This window comes from Protopterus annectens, chromosome 2.part0 (genome assembly GCF_019279795.1).
Source record: "Protopterus annectens isolate FY-2018-M chromosome 2.part0, PAN1.0, whole genome shotgun sequence".
NCBI classification, from domain to species: Eukaryota; Metazoa; Chordata; order Ceratodontiformes; family Protopteridae; genus Protopterus; species Protopterus annectens.
Window position 1 is genome coordinate 605,543,760 of NC_056728.1, and position 19,880 is coordinate 605,563,639.

At 37.8% G+C, this 19,880-nt stretch overlaps 1 protein-coding gene across 1 annotated transcript in view; it reads right to left on the minus strand.

The window, feature by feature from the left end:
* Positions 1 to 19,880, minus strand: part of LOC122792759 (phospholipid-transporting ATPase ABCA1-like) — a 2,266,772-nt gene that overhangs the window by 221,960 nt on the left and 2,024,932 nt on the right. Inside the window, exon 41 of the mRNA XM_044060333.1 lies at positions 18,659 to 18,721. Within this exon, the coding sequence (XP_043916268.1) occupies positions 18,659 to 18,721 (63 nt within the window). The remainder of the gene's footprint in view (positions 1 to 18,658; positions 18,722 to 19,880) is intronic.

The window sequence follows — 19,880 nt, forward strand, 5'->3', positions numbered from 1 at the left end:
TCTTCTTCAGTTCAGATCTGTACTTGGACTCTAATTTTAATGAATATTTTAACCTACATTCTGTAAAATAGGACTTTTTGGGCATTTGTTCATTGAGTTGTACACATATATAGTTTATTGGTTAGAAATTTTTAACCTGTAACTATATATTCTCTTCTATATTAGCATTTTGCAAATTTGGCTTTTAATTGTTGAACTTTTACTTAACTGGTTACTTTTCCAACAGTTACACTTTATAGCAATTTTATTTTGACCAGTTCTAGCTTTTTGCAAGTTTTAATTAATATTTTATTTAGATTGTCTTATTACACATCCCATTGTTTTTAGTTCGATTTCACCCATGTCATGGTTAATACAATTCAATTCATAGTCGAGTTTTAGAAAGTGATCTATTCGTATAGATTATATCAAGTTTTAATATTTCTTGCACTTGAATTGTACTGGGTTTTATTTTGTCTCACTGTATGTTGTTACATTGTGGCGGTTCATTTATCACAGAGACTTATTATTTTCCTTCTTTTACTGCTGAAGTTTCTGAGGCCCATTAGAATATCTTGGCAGAGCCTGGGTATTTCAAAGAGACACAGAGCAGGCAGCATGCACAGCAAGAGTCAGGTACATCAGATCTCTGATACTCGACCTATACTAGTATACCTTTGCTCTCCTAATGGGACAGAACCACATGTGGCCCATATAGCACCGTGGTGCATATGGTACTCATTGCATCCTCCTTAACCATCAAGGATAGATATGTGGGACTTTCTTTCTTGCAGATTTTAGCTGGTTGCTGTAATGTAATGGCAGATCTGCTTGCAAACAGACTATTATCTTGCCTTACCTGTTGCATGATGAAGACGAGACTTTTATCACCAACACCTGGTTAGATGGGAATGTTGGCCCCACCCTGGCTGCCTTAATATCTCCCAGTTTCTTAGCTGTACAGCATCTGAGGCTTGATAGCTTTGTTTTGGACAGTCAGATGTAGGACATTGTGGCTGTTTCTATGTAAATAAAACAGCAACAGACTACCACACCACTGATTAACTGGAGGAAATCGGGAACAAACAGTTCTGCAATAGTAAACAGCTCCTTAGGTTACTGCTTAAGGGAATAACTTTTATGGGAAAAGGAATGACCACCTGAAGATGAAGCCAAAGGATCAGCACATGTGTCTATGCCACTTACAAAAACTGCTGTGTTTTCAGCACTGCTTTCATTCACTTAAAAAAAAATCTCACTTAAAAAACAAATCTCACACACACACAATAATCACGTACTTCAACTAGGTAATGCAATACTCAAATCTGTTTCATGCAGGAATGACACTAATAACATAAAAAATGCCCATAAAACCAAAGGACTGATGTAGACAAAAGCGGCCTCCTGAACACACTGAGTGAATGAATAAATTTAATATTAAGCCCTTTTCGTTTGATACAGTGACTTCTTCTATAAGGTCATTGATCAATGTTTCAGGATAACCACGGTGCAAAAACATACACTTTAATAAATGGCATTCTTCTTCAAAATCAGCATCATGACTAACTATACGAGCTGCCCTCACTAACTTGCCTTTAATAACGGCCCGTTTCTGATGATAAGGGTGACAGCTCGAAAAATGAAGAAAAGAATTTGAGTACGTTGCTTTCTCATGAATTTTTGCTAAAAAACATTTAGATACGAGATCTTTTGATAACCATATATCCAAGTAAGCAGTACCTTCCATACTGAATGTGGAGGTAAACTTCAAAAACTGGGTTGTGCCATTAAAATGATTCACTACCATATTATTGGATGCTTCATTTCCATCCAGTAGGATAAAAATGTCATCAAGGTAATGTGTATAAAAGACTATTCTATCCTTGAATTCCTGATTGTTAAATACAAACACATGTTCCCAATGGGCCATGACTAAATTAGCAATACTAGCCCCACAAGGGGAACCCATTGCCACACCAACTGTTTGGAGGTAAAAATTATCTCCAAACATAAAAAAGTTGTTGTCAAGGATTAAACTCTAGTCCATCAATTCGGAGAGGAGTCTCCGTGATCGTATGTATGAGTATGTTTATGCTATTAACAAGAAAAAGACAGAAAATGCATTTGCTAAGCATATATTAATCTGCGCTGAGCATAGCTTTAAATTTTTAGTGATAGATCAAATTTCTCATGATGTTAGGGGTGGCCCTGCACCCCTTAAGTTAGAGGAATTAGAGCTATTATGGCAGATAAGATTAAATGCCTACAGATTTCCGGGTCTGAATGATTGCGGCTCTATTAGCAGCATTCTAAAACTTAAAAGTTTAAAAAGATGAAGTGAAGGTCATTTATCCATTTTAATATGTATTTTGAATGTTTTTGAATTTATGTTGACATGTATCTTTATACATTGTATTGATTTGTTTTTGTACATATTTTTTCATTTTTTAACTATTTTATTAGTTATATGGTTGAGTTTAGTTAAGCTGTAAGAAAATGGTAATATTTCTTTAACTGGGAATATTTTCCTTTTCTTTTAATGAGTATTAATTAAGCTTTTAATTAAGGTGTGTATATACTCGACCTGTGTGAGATGATACTTCTGTCTGAAGAAGTTTGTTAACTGTATCGAACGAAAGGCGCTTAATATTAAATGTATTCATTCACTCAGTGTGTTCGGGAGGCTGCTTTTGTCTACATCAGTCCTTTGGTTTTATTTGTTTTTAAAGTTTATTCCAAGATTTTGGTTTGCATGGCATCTGGTACTGAAGTCAGCCCTAGCGGCCTTTTTCCGAATGCTACACCCGTGCTCCTGAAAAGTTGTGATAGTGCAATTAATACAGCACCAGCTATGGATTCTATCCTGGTAAACAGTAACTTGTTAGATTCTTTGTTGTCAAGAATGGACTCTTTATTGGTGAGACTTGATCACCTAGAGCACCAACAACGTTTAACTAGTTCGTTGTTACCATCTTCATCAGCATTAAATTCTGATTTAAATCCTGTTGAGGCTATGGGCAACCAGGTAGCCGTTCCATTTGTTCAGCAAGTGTCCGGTGCCCTGAGGGTTGAACAAGGGCAGAGGAGTATTCCAGCCCATTTACCATCAACCGACCATGTAGCGTCAATGTGTTTAGGCGGTCAGGACTCTGCTTTAATTTTACAATTGAATATAAGAAATTCAACTAAATCAAACATCCACAATTTACCTATACAGAGACCTGCCGTTAATACAGCAGCCGGAGTGATTAACAACTGTTTATATTATCCTGACATCACGACCTGGATGGCCAAGAGTTTTACCTTTTCAACCTCTTTGAATACGGCTGGACAAAAACAAGAAAAAGAAGATGATTTTTATGATATTGTTTCTAATTTGAAATCCTTAGACAGTTTAATGGTTAAATTAAAAAGGACACAACTTGAAATTCCTTATTTTCGAGAGTGTCTCTCTCATAAGGTAGTGCCTAAAGGTTTGAGACACTACCAATTTCCGACTGGTCTGGTCACTAACTCGACCTTTCATAAGGAATTACTTGAACTATTTGACCGACAGGGTTTTGAATTATTGGAATTAATGATTAAACATTATACCCTGTCGGTCAGTATGTTGAATGAACAAGCTTCAGAGTTAGACGATCGTATCAAGTCGGATAAAGAATTTTTCAGATACAAATATGAATATATTTGTGTTTTTTCAAGCATTGATCAATACTTGTAAAAACTTAAAAACAATAAAATCAAGAAGCTCGACAGGGACTGTAAAGCTTTCCAGGATGGTTTTGCATACCCTTTACCATCACCAGCACAGGTTTGGCAAGGTCAGGCAACATCAGATAATTTACCTCATGCTAAAAGGGTTTCGTCACCCAATATTGGTGAGACTTTACATGAGAATCAAACATCTCACAATGGTACTATTACTAATGTTTTGATTAATGAAGAAACAATGCAAATTGAAGTTAGGTGTAGTGAAAGACTGCAAAATTCTAATAAGTCTGGTCAATACAATTCTAGTTCTCAGCACTCTAATTTTTAGGTGCCAGACCGAAGCAATTGAATGGCCAATATACGCAGAGGCCCAAACAGAAATACAAGACACACAAAACTTAAGTACTGGTATTCCTGGTATTGATCAAAAACACCAAAGTATTTGTCTTGACGTTTCTGACTTTTTCGATGTACATACTATATGTAGTAATGTTTCTCATGCCTTTAATGTTCCTCCTGTTGGTAATGATGTGTTAGATGTACCTTTTCAACAAACCAAACACATTCCAGTTACTATTAATAATGCAAATGGTGATTTTAAGGTGTATAATTTTTCCTCTGTTAACATTACTTCAGAGATGGTTGACTTGTTTTCCAAGGTTATACATATGTCCCTGCACAGAAACTCGATATGGTTAGGACTATAATAGATGTTAAATTGTGCACCAGGAAATTAAATTTTAATTTAATGATGGGAGGTAGCACTCAATCAGACAGTGGAGACAAATTTAGAATTCATAGTACTTTTAACCCTCCTTTACATCCTTTGTTGCAGGTATTCGAGCAAATGTGTGAACTTGATATAAGCCAAAGATTTAAACATGGGCATGTTACACGTACCATTGACGACAGTAGTAGGATTGAAAGAGAATGCCTTAACTTTATTTGAACACATGACATCTGCATTGGCAAACCGGACAAGGGAGGGGGGCTAGTAGTGTTTAACAGTTCTGACTATTTTGAATGAATGGCGAACTTATTAGATAGCCCTTCTTACACATTAAGTTCACACTCGGAAATAAATGGAGCCTATAGCAGCATTAAAAACAGCATTGAAGAAATGTTGATAGAGGGAAGAATAGACCAGAACATCTTTAATTTTATGTCTACTGTTTATCCTGGGTACCCATATTTGTTTGGTATACCTAAAATTCATAAAGATGTGGTCAACCCCATATGCACCCATTAGTTGATGGACGAGGATCACCTACATATGCATGTGCGAAAATTGTAGACTCTATTTTACAAAAATTTTTGGTATGTGAATCTCAAATTTGTAAAGATTTGGGGTCATTTTTAGAGAGAATTGATGGACTAGAGTTTAATATTAATTACAGTTTTCTTACTGTAGACGAAAAGGACTTGTACACGTGCATTCCTCATGACATTGCTATTGACTGGGTGTGCCATGTTTTAAAGAAAAATGGTGCTACTAGGAGAGAAATAGATTTAGTTAGTGAACTAATAGATTTAATCCTTGACAACTTTTTTATGTTTGGAGATAATTTTTACCTCCAAACAGTTGGTGTCGCAATGGGTTCCCCTTGTGGGGCTAGTATTGCTAATTTAGTCATGGCCCATTGGGAACATGTGTTTGTATTTAACAATCAGGAATTCAAGGATAGAATAGTCTTTTATACACATTACCTTGATGACATTTTTATCCTACTGGATGGAAATGAAGCATCCAGTAATATGATATTGAATCATTTTAATGGTACGACCCAGTTTTTGAAGTTTACCTCCACATTCAGTATGGAAGGTATTGCTTACTTGGATATATGGTTATCAAAAGATCTCGTATCTAAATGTTTTTTAGCAAAAATTCATAGGAAAGCAATGTACTCAAATTATTTTCTTCATTTTTCGAGCTGTCACCCTTATCATCAGAAATGGGCCATTATTAAAGGCCAGTTAGTGAGGGCAGCTCGTATAGTTAGTCATGATGCTGATTTTGAAGAAGAATGCCATTTATTAAAGTGTATGTTTTTGCACCGTGGTTATCCTGAAACATTGATCAATGACCTTATAGAAAAAGTCATGAATAAGAGAGTAAGATGTATGTACAAGCCAATTTTAGGCATTAGACACACACAGACGCAACATGTGGTGAACTTGAAGCCTGTTGTGGGTAACATGGATAACAATGATGTTAAATCGACTATTCAGGGCCCTATGTTCATAACTACTTACAACATTGATAGTAATGTTTGTATAAGTATTATTCAGAAGAATTGGGCCTTATTTAGTAGTGACCCAAGTGTGTTTCCTAGAATGGGTGATCAGCCACAAGTGATTTATAGGAAAGCTAAAAATTTAAAGGCATTTTTTGAGCAGTATCAACATTTATTCCCTAAAACTGCTGGGAGGTATAAATGTCAAGCATGCAATTATTGCAAATATATAATGGAATCTAACAGATTTGGAGTTCACGATACCCAGTTTAGTTTAAAATGTAGGGCGAACTGTAATTCCAAAATGATTGTTTATTTAGCCCAGTGCCAGGTTTGTCCCTCTTTCTATATTGGAAAATCGGAGAGGAGACTCCGCGATCGTATGTATGAGTATGCTTATGCTATTAACAAGAAAAAGACAGAAAATGCATTGGCTAAGCATATATTAATCTGCCCTGAGCATAGCTTAAAATTTTTAGTGATAGATCAAATTTCTCATGATGTTAGGGGTGGCCCTGCACCCCTTAAGTTAAAGGAATTAGAGCTATTATGGCAGATAAGATTAAACGGCTACAGTTTTCCAGGTCTGAATGATTGCGGCTCTATTAGCAACATTCTAAAACTTAAAAGTTTAAAAACATGAAGTGAAGGTCATTTATCCATTTTAATATGTATTTTGAATGTTTTTGAATTTATGTTGACATGTATCTTTATACATTGTATTGATTTGTTTTTGTACATATTTTTTCATTTTTTAACTATTTTGTTAGTTATATGGTTGAGTTTAGTTCAGCTGTAAGAAGATGGTAATATTTCTTTAACTGGGAATATTTTCCTTTTCTTTTAATGAGTATTAATTAAGGTTTTAATTAGGGTGTATATATACTTGACCTGTGTGAGATGATACTTTTGTCTGAAGAAGTTTGTTAACTGTATCGAACGAAAAGCGCTTAATATTAAATGTATTCATTCACTCAGTGTGTTCGGGAGGCTGCTTTTGTCTACATCAGTCCTTTGGTTTTATTTGTTTTTAAAGTTTATTAAAAATACCCATTCCCATTAAAAAGAAAAAAAGGATATTTAGAAAAGATAATAAGAACTGCATAGAGGAGGAAAGCCTATGCATTCTTCTGTGTAATGTTTAAACTGTAGGTTTAAGCTAAAGATACTAAACATTCTGCCTTCAGTTTCTTCTAAAATAAAACCATATGAAACTGAGAAAACAACAGTACTATAAACTTTTGTAAGTCAGAAAAGGTTAAGGAAGAGCAGGGGTGAGGAAGAAGATAGAGAGAAAGAGAGAGACCAGGGGTTGCCTAATGAATTCTGCTGTTTGCCACCTGCATGTTCAAGAGATCTGAAATATAAAGGCAAACACAGAGCATCACAGACTGAATCAGTCTCTAGTATTATACACTTCAAGAGAAGATTCTGAGCTTTTCGTTTATGTTGCACATAGATTATCCAGATTATGTAGTGTGTATTCTTATATTTCTATTTATACATCTATACATATGTAGATAACTATATATGTGTGTGCGTGTATAAAAGGTAGGTAGCATACCCCTCAGCTGTCCAGGTTTTTGCAGAATGTCCAGATTTTTGCCCCATATTCCTCCTAAAAAAGATTGAAGTTGCTAAATAGTTTTAGACATCATATCCTTTAGAAAAATGCATACCAACACAAATCCTGTCATTCTAGTAATTTTATAAGTTCATGAAAGCAATATTTATAATCTGTCCCTGTTTAATTTTGGCTTTGTCCAGATTTCTTGCACTAAGAAGTTGAGGTGTGTGTGTGTGTGTGTGTGTGTGTGTGTGTGTGTGTGTGTGTGTGTGTGTGTGTGTGTGTGTGTGTGTGTGTGTGTGTGTGTGTGTGTGTGATAGACAGAGCCAGAGAGAGAGAGAGATTGTTTAGCAACTGGTATCATTATTGTGGTGTAGAATTTTAAAGCAGTGTTAGCACAGCAGGTAGCATACTTGCATCTTGATGCAAAGAGCTGTAGGTGCTATTCCTATAGCACGTGCATTTGTATTTTATGGGGGTATGGTACTGCAGTCCTTAGTATGTCCTCCTTTGGATGAGATACCTAAAAACTATGAACCTGTTTTTCTTGCCCTCCACTTCCTATTGCAATATACTAGCTTACCATTTCTTTTAATGCAACATAGGCAATTTATTCTTCAAGGGCAACAGGCACTGAATTTGTAAATGAAACACTGAAATATAAAGTTGTTTTCTAGCAACAACCTCTTCATTGCTTTCAGATCTCTTTAAAGTGGAATTATTCAGATGACTTTTACTTATGCAGAGATTCTGCATATTGATTAATATTGGTGGATTGTATGACAGAGGTTTGAGTGGCCCTTTATAGCTGAAATGTTTTGAACTGGGCAGGTTGTCATTATTGGTTCATATGATTTGTTTCATTGCTTAAAGGAAAAATGTTCAGAACTATAAATTTAAAACACACTCTAACAAGTGTTGCTGTATTATACAAGGGATATAATTCAATTATTATATAGTATAATTAATACAGTCAGGAAGGTGCATCAAAGAACTTTTGCATGGTTCTAAAAATGTATGCAAGGAGCCTATGATTTGAAAACGGCCCAAAGGTAAACTTACCCTGCCACTGGCCAGAAGTATTTTCTTTGAATGTGGGTTTCAATGCTGTTTCATTGAATGTGGGTTTCAAAGGTAGAGAAGTTTTAATGCCAAGTCTGTTTCATTGTAAGACTATTGCTTTGTTTAGGTTTAGTAAATGTCTATCAGTGTTTGTGCTATAAAATTTGAAATAAAAGTTGTAAATGAAATCCAAATATCTGTAATCATTGTAGAAGTAAAGCATAAAACAGAATTCACACTGAGAGATTTCAACAGTGTTTATGACAAATGGAGAGAAATATCCAAGTAATAAGACACTGGAATGGCTGCGGGGGGTGTGGGCGGGGCTGGGGGGTGTGTGGTTGTATGGGTGGGGCTCTGGGTTTGCACCCCCCTGCAAAAAATCCTGCAGGCTCCCTTGGTCCAGCAATACCCTGTTGGTGGGAAGTGCAACAGTCAAACCACACCAAAGGTTCATAGATTCATAGGTGTGTATCAGGCTAATGGCCCTGGAGCCTTTACAAGCCTAGCCCACAGGAATACCCTGGCATCATTAAACCCGACCTTAGTTCTGAGTGCCTCTGTCGAGTAGATCCCCTGCAGTGATCCCCAGGGTGAATTTTCTATTTCACATCCACTCATCAAGGTTTCTCTTGAATAGGGCCAGTGAAGTGCTCTGCTTGACATGTATAGGAAGTCTATTCCATAGCATGGGCAGTCTCTGGGTTATGAACCTGTCCCTCCAGCATGTTCTGTTGATTGTGATAATGAGGTTGACGTCTCTGGATCATGTGGTGTGGAGCGATTGGGATTTCTTTAGATGTAGCATTTCTAACAGAGCTGGGTCAGACATGGCTTTGTAAGTCAAGCAGGGATCACCTCTAAGTAGGGGATATGAGACAGAGAATAGTTGGAGTTTTTTGAGTCTGTCCATATAGGACAAGTGTTTAAGGCCTAGGATCCTCTTTGTGAAGTACTTTTGCGGCCCCTCCAGTTGTTGCAGGTGTCTAGTGAGGTACATGCCAAATGGGACATTGTACTCAATGATTGGCCTAATGAGGGAAGAGTAGAGGGAGACAATGACCTCTTTCTTCCTGGATGCAAAACTCTTTGTAATGAGATGTGCCACATAGAAGGACTTTCTGACCACAGTGGCAATGTGGTGGTCAAAAGAGAGGTTGGTGTCAACCTGTGTTCACAGATCTCTTATAACACCTTCTGTGTTCAGTGGACTACCATCAATGCGGTAATTCAAGGGAAGGGTTTTTCCCAAAGGGGATGAAGAAACATGTTTTGGCATTGAGCTTAAAGCTATGGTTCTGAAACCAGTCATTGGTCTCATTGAGGCCTTTCTGCAGGATGTCAACATCACTTGGGGAGTTAATAATAGCCCCAACTTGCAATCATCTGCAAACTTTGTCAGCCAGAGTCCCTTCATATTGGCCTGGACTTCAGAGAAGTAGACACCAAACAGGAGAGGACCCAGGACCGAACCCTGTGGGACTCCACTTGTGACTGGTCAGCAGTCTGACTTGGAGTCAGCTACTTTCACACTGTGGGTTCTATCTGTGAGCCAGTTTGCAACCCACCTAGTGATATAGGGGTTGATGCCTAGCTTAGTAAGTTTTTCTATGATTCCTGAGTGGGGAATGGTATCAAAGGCCTTGGCCAGATCAAGGTAGGCTGTATGAACCACCTTACCTTCATCCACAGCTCTGGTGACTGACTCAAAGAAGTTGACCAAGTTGAGTAGGCATAATCTACCCCTCAGAAAACCAAACTGTGTAGGATCCAGAGTTTGGAGATTCCCTATATCCTTGTTTATTAGGTCCATGATGATGCGTTCCATAGCTTTGCATATCAGACTCATCAGGCTAATGGGGCGAATGTTCCCAGGGTCTGTAGTTACTCCTCCTTTGTGGAGAGGGATGACTGTAGCAGTGTGCCATTTGGTAGGGCAAAGCCTGAGGTGAGGCTGTATTTGAACAGGGCACACAGGTGAGGTGCCAGGTCACGCTGTAGTTCATGTAGAATGCAGCCAGAGATACTCTCAGGTTCCATAGAAGCTGTATTCTTGGCCTTGGACAGTGCTGTTTTAACCTTTGCAGCAGTAATACTGGGTGCCTGGCAATCTACTGGTATTGTGATTGGTCCTTGGGGGGGGGGGGCGGTAAAGTTAGCACTGAATCTGTCCGCCAGTATATTTGCAATATCTGTTGGCTCGGTATAGGTGGTACCATTGTGCAGTAGCTACGAGCAAATTTGGGTATTGCCATGGAGATTCTTTACATAACTATAGAAGTCCTTGTGGTTGCCTTTACTATCTGCTGCAATTCTGTTTTCATAGCTAGCTTTAGAGGATTTGATGAGGGATCACAACCTTTTGTTGCAGCTGATAAGGGAGTTTTTCCAGTCTTCAGACTTCATCTTATTCTGCATCAGTTTCCTCCTTCTGTTGTAGAGTTTGTTTATGTCAGGGGGCCACCAGATTGGCTTCCTTTTTTTTTTTGAGGAGACCGTCTTAGTTCTATTGGGTATGGCAAGATCCACACATTTGTGTATGTGCTCGTAACAGTGTATTGATGTATGATTTGGTTGTCATGCAGCTATTCTCCATTTGCAAGGGTGCTGTAAAGTTAGCCACCTCTGTTTTTAGGAGACAAAAGATTTTCATGGTGGTTACCTTTGTTGGGGGTGGGAGGGATGTGGATTTCCAAGTCGATTAGCTTGTGATCGGATCTAACCAGGGAGGAGTTGAATATTGGTGTAGAGCAATGGTTGCCCATGTTAGTAATGACCAGGTCAATGATGCTGCTACCTCTAGTGGGGGTAAGAACGAGCTGGTCCAGGGCACTGGAATTAATGAATTCCAGAAAGCGTTGGGCAAGTGTATTGGTACATGAATAGTTTTCCCAGTTAATGAAGAAGGAGTAGTTGAAGTCGTCCAGTAGGAGAGTGTTAGGTTGGACCCCAATATTCTCCAGGGTGCTTAGAAATGTGGAGTGTGAATCTTGGGACATGGTTTTGGACCTATAGCAGGCTACAACCTGAATTTCTGCCTTACCCAATGTTAGTTGCACCTGAAGTATCTCAGATGCATTATGTTGGGCTACCTACTCAATTTTCACTTTCACAAGGAAATGACATCACCAGGCCATGTCAATCCACACCACCCACTCTTCGGGAAGAATTTTACTTGGTTTGCACAAACTCTATCAGGACGCTCTGACAACATTCTGTGTCCTGTACATGCACTCCCTAGACAGGCAAACCATGTCCTTCCCTGTCAGCTTCTCAAAAGGGCAAAACTCTAATCCAACCTGGGCATCCTAGGATGTAGTCAGGGCTTTATCTCTTTAGGCCATGGATCTGTATATCTAATAGATAGAATTTAAATGGTGTACTAATTGTTAACATGAGTTTGGGTCAACACTATTAGGCTCTGAATACAAAATCAAAATTTCTGGCTCCACCCCTGTTAGAGGTAACTTTTGCCAGTGGGCAAGCCCCCCTGTACCCTCCATGTGTGTGTGTTTGTTGGGGGGGATGCCATCCCCCACAACCATGAATATACCTACTTTGAAGTCAAACAGTGGAGAACAAAGAAAACTCCAACATCACAAAAAATTGTTTTGCTGTTTTTTCTTTGCTCGTTCAGCACTCAGTAATAGTGTTGTCATCTTAATGATAACCACTTGATATTCATAATCTTTTATTCTCCCTTAAAGAACTATAACAATTAAGAAATGGTGTTGCTGTCAGCCACCTCTTGAAAGACACTTTTCTTTTCTTTGTACTGCCTTAACTCCACTAGAGCCTTTTCAGTTTATAAAACATGCTAAAATAGCAACAAAAAGGAACATTTACTGGTAACTACTGGTAGGTAGAGCAGCAGTAACCCTTGTGGCCATTTCTCACTGACCGCTGTTAACTGGCTTGTACCAATGCTGACACCTTCAGGTACTAGTCTCTACATTGCATTATAAATCATTATATGAGTGTATAGTCCAGGTTTGCTGGCACAGTTCTTCCATCAAGATGTTCCAACAGCCAGGCCCACTTCTAAATAATTTCAAGTCTTATTTCTCTGAATGAGCCAAAGAAAAGCTGGCAATATATCGGTTAACATTTGTCCCTAATATTTTACCAGCTCCACCATGCTTACGTTATTCTTTAATGACACAATATTATCAAAATGAATCAGAAACAGATCTTACAGACTTTGCAGTCACTCAGTAGGTAAAACAATTTCAAAATTATAAACAGTGCATGCCATGCATAGTGCAATAAAGTTGATAATAATCACTGAGGCAACAATAATGAAAACAGATTTTTTTTTAATATTAGAACCTATTTGTATGTGCTTCTACTGTATGTTATATTTTGAAGATGAAAAGCAAGGTTGTATCATGCTGGTCTGCACAATTCTTTATTCAAATCTATGTGGGCATAGTAAAATTGCATGACTATTTTTGCCTATGCCAGCAGTCCTCAAAAGCAAATCTCTGCAGTACACATACCTCTCAACCAACTTTGGCAGTACATACTGATTTCTAGCTTTATGTTGCCCTCTTTCATAAATTGCTGATAGTGCATTCACGAACCCTAGCATTTGCATTTTTTTACATGACCAGTGTCATCAAAATGAGCAATTCAGTTGAAGGAGCAAGTGCAAGCCTTCAGGATCAGATTGCAAAATGGGGAAAGAAAGTGCATGTGAGATTAGGAAGGAAACCTATTAAAATAAACAATTGACCAAGTGATATCTCTTGGAAAAAAAATAAAACCAGTTCATCTGTCATGACCTCAAGGTCTGTTGCTTTCTTCTACTAGCCACTAGTGCAAACTTTTTTTTTTTTTTTTTTTTAGTAGGAAGAGATTTTAGCTGTCAGGGGACGGATGGTCATAGATCCACCAAGAGATGAAGGGTTAATATCCAGCCAGCCAATGCTGCTAGTGAAATAGGAAAAGTAAACAAATGAAAAGTTTTAGGTTTAAGTCTTCGAAAACTGCTTTCTAACTGATGTCTGCATATACCCATTATGCATATGTCAGAAAGAGACAGAGACAAAACAGGAAGAAAGATGGATGGGACAAATGGCAATAAAACGAAGGGTCATGGAAGTTAACTTTATCGAGCTGATATTTCCCTCTGATTTCCCTCTGATTTTCCTGTAGGAAGATTCAGATGAGTGAGTTAGCATGACTATTTTTTTTATTTTTGCAAAAATGGTGTATTTTAACATTTCTTATTGATATTTCTGATTTCAGCTTATTGATCCAACAAGTGATAGTGTCAGGGCCTTTGGAACTTTACAACGGCTTTTAGACATTAACCCCCCTTTTCTGTGTAATCCCCATCCCACCCACTGTATGGCACAAATGCAGGCTATCAAACTATTAATTACTATACAGAAAAAGGATAGTCTATAAGCAATATGGCAAAAGTGTTTTACTGCCTCACAATTATCCTTCAGATTTGGGATTGCAATCTAGTGTTTAAAAAAGACGTACTATATTTCAAATGCAGAAGAAACACGGACTGTTTGCATTGGCTTGCAGGAATTCCTTCCAGGAGAAAATAGGACATGTCATCCACTGGATTGCCAAATGGCTCACAGATTGGATGATAACTCAAAACTGGAGTAGTTACCTTCACAAAGAAGCCAGTCACCAGAAGAGTCCCCCCAGAGTTCTCTGCTTAGACCTCTCATGTTTGGCATCTAGTTTTCTTGACTAAGTTTGTAGATAACTGCAAGCTAGAAGTATTGGATTCACAAATGACAGGCATCCTGCAAGAAAGCTTCTCCAAATAATTAACTAGTGTCAAAAGTCAGGGGCTGAAACTAGATGCAAAATAAATGCATTTATCATATCCTTTGGGAAGACATCTACCCTAGGGAGCTACCACACTGATAATACTCCCCTAAGAGATGACATAGTTGTTTGGGATTTGGGAACTTTTATGGACAGTGACCTAACTTTTGAACAACATCTGTCCATTTTTGTAAGAAAGGCCTTCTACACTGCACAAATTATAAACAAAGGAATTGTATCTAGATCTAGGGATGTCATTGCCCTCCTTCATTCAGTGTCATTGAATATAATTCCACTTTTGGTATGTATCTATCCAGACACATGCAACAACTGCAATGTGTGCAGCAATCAGCACTACCCTAGTAAGAGGATACAAGGCCTAAGCTACATGTCCTACATGGTCTGACTGAAAGTCCTCTCACTATAATCAATATTCTATAGAGTTCTAAAAGGTGACCTGTGTCTGGCATACATGGCATTCTCTGACCCAATATGATGGATTTAATGCACACCAGCAAGTCAAATGGCATCAGAAATACTCAGTCTAGGGATCTAAACCTCTTCTGCAACATCAACAGAACAGTTTGGAGGAAAAGGTATATCTTACAGAGGATACCGCTGCTGTGAAACAGATTCCCCATCCACATAAAAAAAAAAAAAAAAATTCATCCCTGTCCATATTGAAGCACACTGTGTATCTATGGATAGGAAACAGAAAATTTATCCCAGGACTGTCCCCTGTACTACTAAGGGACAGAGGCAGCTCTTAAATGCTTTATCCTATTAAAGGGTCCCCTCAAATTATCAATGGTATCATTTCAGTTATTCTCATTAGAAGTAATGAATAATTAACAACCATGGACTAGGTAAGGCAAATCTCTAAACAAATGGATAGGATAATTTCAGCGCAAAAAGGGAAATTGGCTAGGCTGAAAATGGCAGCTAGCCTAGTACCTACCTATGAAGATATGAACAGATAAAGTTTTCAGAACACCATTATTTGCACTAGTTTTCTGTTTTGTATAATGTCTCTCTGACTTTCATTTAGGTGTCTTATTGCATGTCAGTATTAACTCCATCTATATGGTATGAGATGTTGCACATCTAGCAGCCTATACACATCCTTGCATTCAACAGCATTTTCTGAAAAATCACCTTAACTCATTCAAGCCTATAGCATCTTTTTGTATACTTCCAGTTAACACACCTTTCTCCTTATGGCATCCAGACCTTTCTTGGATCTGAATTTTTAACTAAGTAACTTACCAGCTTATAATAGGTACAATTAGAAAGAGCAAAGATTTATTATTAAAATAACACTAAAATAGTTAAATTAGGATGTCCTGCAGATGAATAGCTTTGATTATTTTATGCTTTTTAACTCATTCAAGCCTACAGCATCCCATATCTCCTTATGGCGTTCAGACCGTTTTTTTAATTTGGCTTCTTTAACTAAGTGATTTTCCAGGTAATAATACACAGTATTACAAAGTAGACAGATATATTAATAAAATTACACTACAATTGTTAATCTAGGTTGTCCTGCAGTAGAGACATTTAATCACTGTTTTATTTTCATATTTAAGTTCCTTTTTTCATAACTGAGAGCCCTACATGTTATTGAGAGTGTGGTGTAGGGTCTATTTCTCTTGTTTGAAAACACACTTCTTTGAAAAAGAGAAACCCAAGGCCCACTTTAGCAAAAGTATACTTAACCAAAAATGCACTTTCATGAAAATCAGTTTACCGTAGCACGGTACAGTAGGGATAAGGGAATATACCTTTTCCCCATTGTAGTGCAGTCTCGGAGTTAGTATACATAAGTACTGGAGGTCCAGTCTGGCAAAATGAAACACATTTTTGCAGGGGGACAGGCCCCCCTGCACCCCCTACATCCCTGCTACTCTGCATGGGTGGGTGTGTGTTATGCTTGGCTATATGATGTGGGTGGTGTGGTGTTTGTGCTGGCAATCTCCTCTTTGTCAGGAGTAGTGACTGTGGCATGAGAGAACATGGATTCCAAGTTACTGATATACATGCACGTCTTGCAAGTAGAAGAATTATGTGCTAGGAGAAGAGGACTGTCAGTGAACATGAGGCAGTTGCTATACTGTCCCAGTATGGTATGCCCATGTGAACCAGGCTGGCAGGAGAAACTGATGGGAATTTTCCAGACATAGTGTTCTGTAAACTTGGATGGGAGAGAGGGTTTTGATAAGGGTTTGTCCACAAGTGTGTAGACCACAAAAACCTTCTTAAAATGTTAAATAACTGGCCTGAGGCCCACGTGCTAAAACAAAACTAAGAGGTTTAGAATGACAGACTAATTTAATCAGACGACTAGCAAGCAGTAATAAATATGGTAGAATAAAAGCACTTGAACATGTAAGAGCAAGCAGCAAAGCAAAGTAAGGTAAAAAAGTAGGAAGAACACAATTACTGTAAAAGCAGCTGAATAACTTTTTTTTAAATGGAGAGGGAGGAAACAAAAAATAATTTAAGATTAAGAAACTAGGAGGCTGGCCTTCCCAATGCTCTCTCTGTACACAGTAGAATGAGCTGATGAGATGGGACTGGGAGGAGTGTCTCAGTAGAGTGAACAAATGAGACGGGACTGGGAGGAGTGTCTCAGTAGAGTGAACAAATGAGACGGGACTGGGAGGAGTATTCAAAATCAAATTTACAGCAGGGCCGGGCAATTCCAAAGCCACCAAGTTTAAGAATACAACAATACTTGGACAGGAGGGTGGTAAATACAATATTCAGTCAAGCAAATACATAAATGCAGAACAGTTTTGTTAACAACATACAGAGAGAGACCACCAATATTCAATCAAGCAAATAAATAAATGCAGTACAGTTTTGTAACTATATAGTTTGAAATTTAACTTATTACACACTTCAAAAAATAATAAGACTAATACTTAACAATATACAACAAAATGGGGGTATGATAATGTTGTCATTTCATGGTAAGAGGTTTTCTAGTTTGATTCTCAGCTGGGGTGTGTTATTTGCTGAGTCTGTATGTCCTCCCTGTGTCTGTGTGGGTTTTCTCTCTCTGGCTACTGTAGTTTCTTCCCACATCCCAAAAACATGAAGTAGGTGGAGTGGACACTCTAAATTGGCCCTAGGTTTGAGTGTTTGCGTGTGGAATCAAAGAACAACTGCAGCATGACTAAGCACCTTTACAGTGTGAACATTAGATGTTAGTCATTGTTAATGTGGTATCATGACCTCAAGTGGAAAAATGGGAGAATATTGATGTGGTATCCTGACCTTATGTGCAAAAATGAAAGAAAGGGGGATGTGGATGGATGGATGGATGGATGGATGGATGGATGGATGGATGGATGGATTTGCTCACAATTGACTGAAACCAGGTTCTCAACCAGTGTTTTCCCCTGAAATGATTCTCTCTTGAGTGTTTAGATTTCATATAACACTGTGTCCACATACATAAACACACACACATGTGCACATGCATGCACACACTCACACAAACACACACACACACACACACACACACACACACACACACACACACACACACACACACACACACACACACACATGCAAACAGATACATGCACACAAGCACAGGACCAGTGACTAGCTTGTCATTTGCTACAGACATTAATTATGTCACATTCTGGGGAATTAACTGACCTATGTAAGATGAAGCATTAGAATCTAGAATGGAAAATAAATATTTGTTGGTATGGACCTTGTAGTCCTACGTTCAGGAGCATATTTAGAAGGCATAAATGAGAACATTTCAAGCAGAGGTCAGTTATTTACTCCATCATTTAGAGAAAGAACAGCTGAACTACAAATGTGAGAACATGGTTAATGTCATATGGGAAGAACTTTCCAAACTTCATATAGTACTCTTGTGTAACCAATGACAGTGATGGCTGAATATAAATGTCCTAATCTGAACATATAATTAAAAGCAATTTGCAGGTTTCTTATATATACTCAAACTGCCGAGGATCTTGGAAGTGGATTTATTTCTGATGTAAACACCATGGAGTTTGCATATCCAGGTATTTTGATTTTTGAGAACTGTTTTATTATAGAAAATCACAAGTAAATTTGACCTCCAGTCAAAATAACATACACACAGGTAACACATCTAAGAGTAATTTGTAACTGAAAAAAAAGCACCATTCATCCTTGAATATTTTAAGACTGAAGCTTAAAGTTCAAACGTCCTTTAAGCAAAGTATCATTGAAATCTTAAGTGACAGGTTTAATATGTGCTTATAAGCTACATTGTTTTTATTAAAAAATACAGTGTTCTTACTTCAGCTGGTGGAACTCCCACACAGATCCGGTTAACAGCAGGCTTCTTTTTCTTTCTGTAAACCTATAAAATAAATATACATCATTTTTCAATGCATGTTTACACCAAGTATGTAAAAACTAAACTGAAGAATTATCCTCCACCCCACTTTTCTAAATAAAAAATAAAATGTTACTTTTGTTGACATCTCTTCTCCCTCTAGGTTCATGATGTATTAACCAGCAGGTGATTACTTCATAACAGAAGAATATAAAAGAGAGACTAGGTCTTCCAAGTGTACCAGTATCATTTGCATGGAGACGTGTGTGTCTGTATATGTATATATATATATATATATATATATATATATGGATTCACTTTATAATCCTGAAATTCTGAAATACCGAATCATAGAATTTCAAGACCATAAAGCCGAAATCACTAAATACCAAAATCTCAAAAGCGATAATTTTGAAATTGCGCATCCTACACAAACCAGACACCACACACATACAAAAACACACACCTTCCCCCCACACACAAACACACAAACCGACACTACATACAAGCTGTGCCCCCCCACACCCCCCTACTTAAATTTACTAACTCCAGGGTTGCACTACACAGACAAACACACAAAAACACCACCACACACCTACATTCCCATTGCACACACACACACATCACAGTCACAACACACTGACACACACTAAAGCCCCTAACCAACACCCTTAAACATACATACTTACCTGAACTTCCATTCAAACACTGCAACACCAGAAGTGCTACTTCAACATCTCCGAACATCGTAATTTTGAAATTTGCGCTTCTGGGGTTTTGGTATTTAGAGCTTTCGGCTTTATGATCTCGGGATTCTGAAATTTGGTATTTCAGAATTTTGAGATTATAAAGTGCTAGCTTCACATCTCAAATAAGTAATCAGATCACCCACACAACTTTCTGAAGGATATGAAGTCTAAAACTCAAATGTTTGCCATTATTTTCTAACTTCAGTCTTTAATAATTTACTACTAATTTGCCAGAAAACCACAATTTTATGAAAAAAATGGACCAAATATATGAGGCCAAAACCTGGACATTCTGCAAAAAATCTGTACAGTTGAGAGTTATGCGATCTGATCCTTTTCAAGTGAAAACTAAATGCTATGGCATCAAATATGGTTGCATAATATCTGTACTTTTTAGGAAAGCTTGCTGTATTTCACCAGGTATTATCTATGTG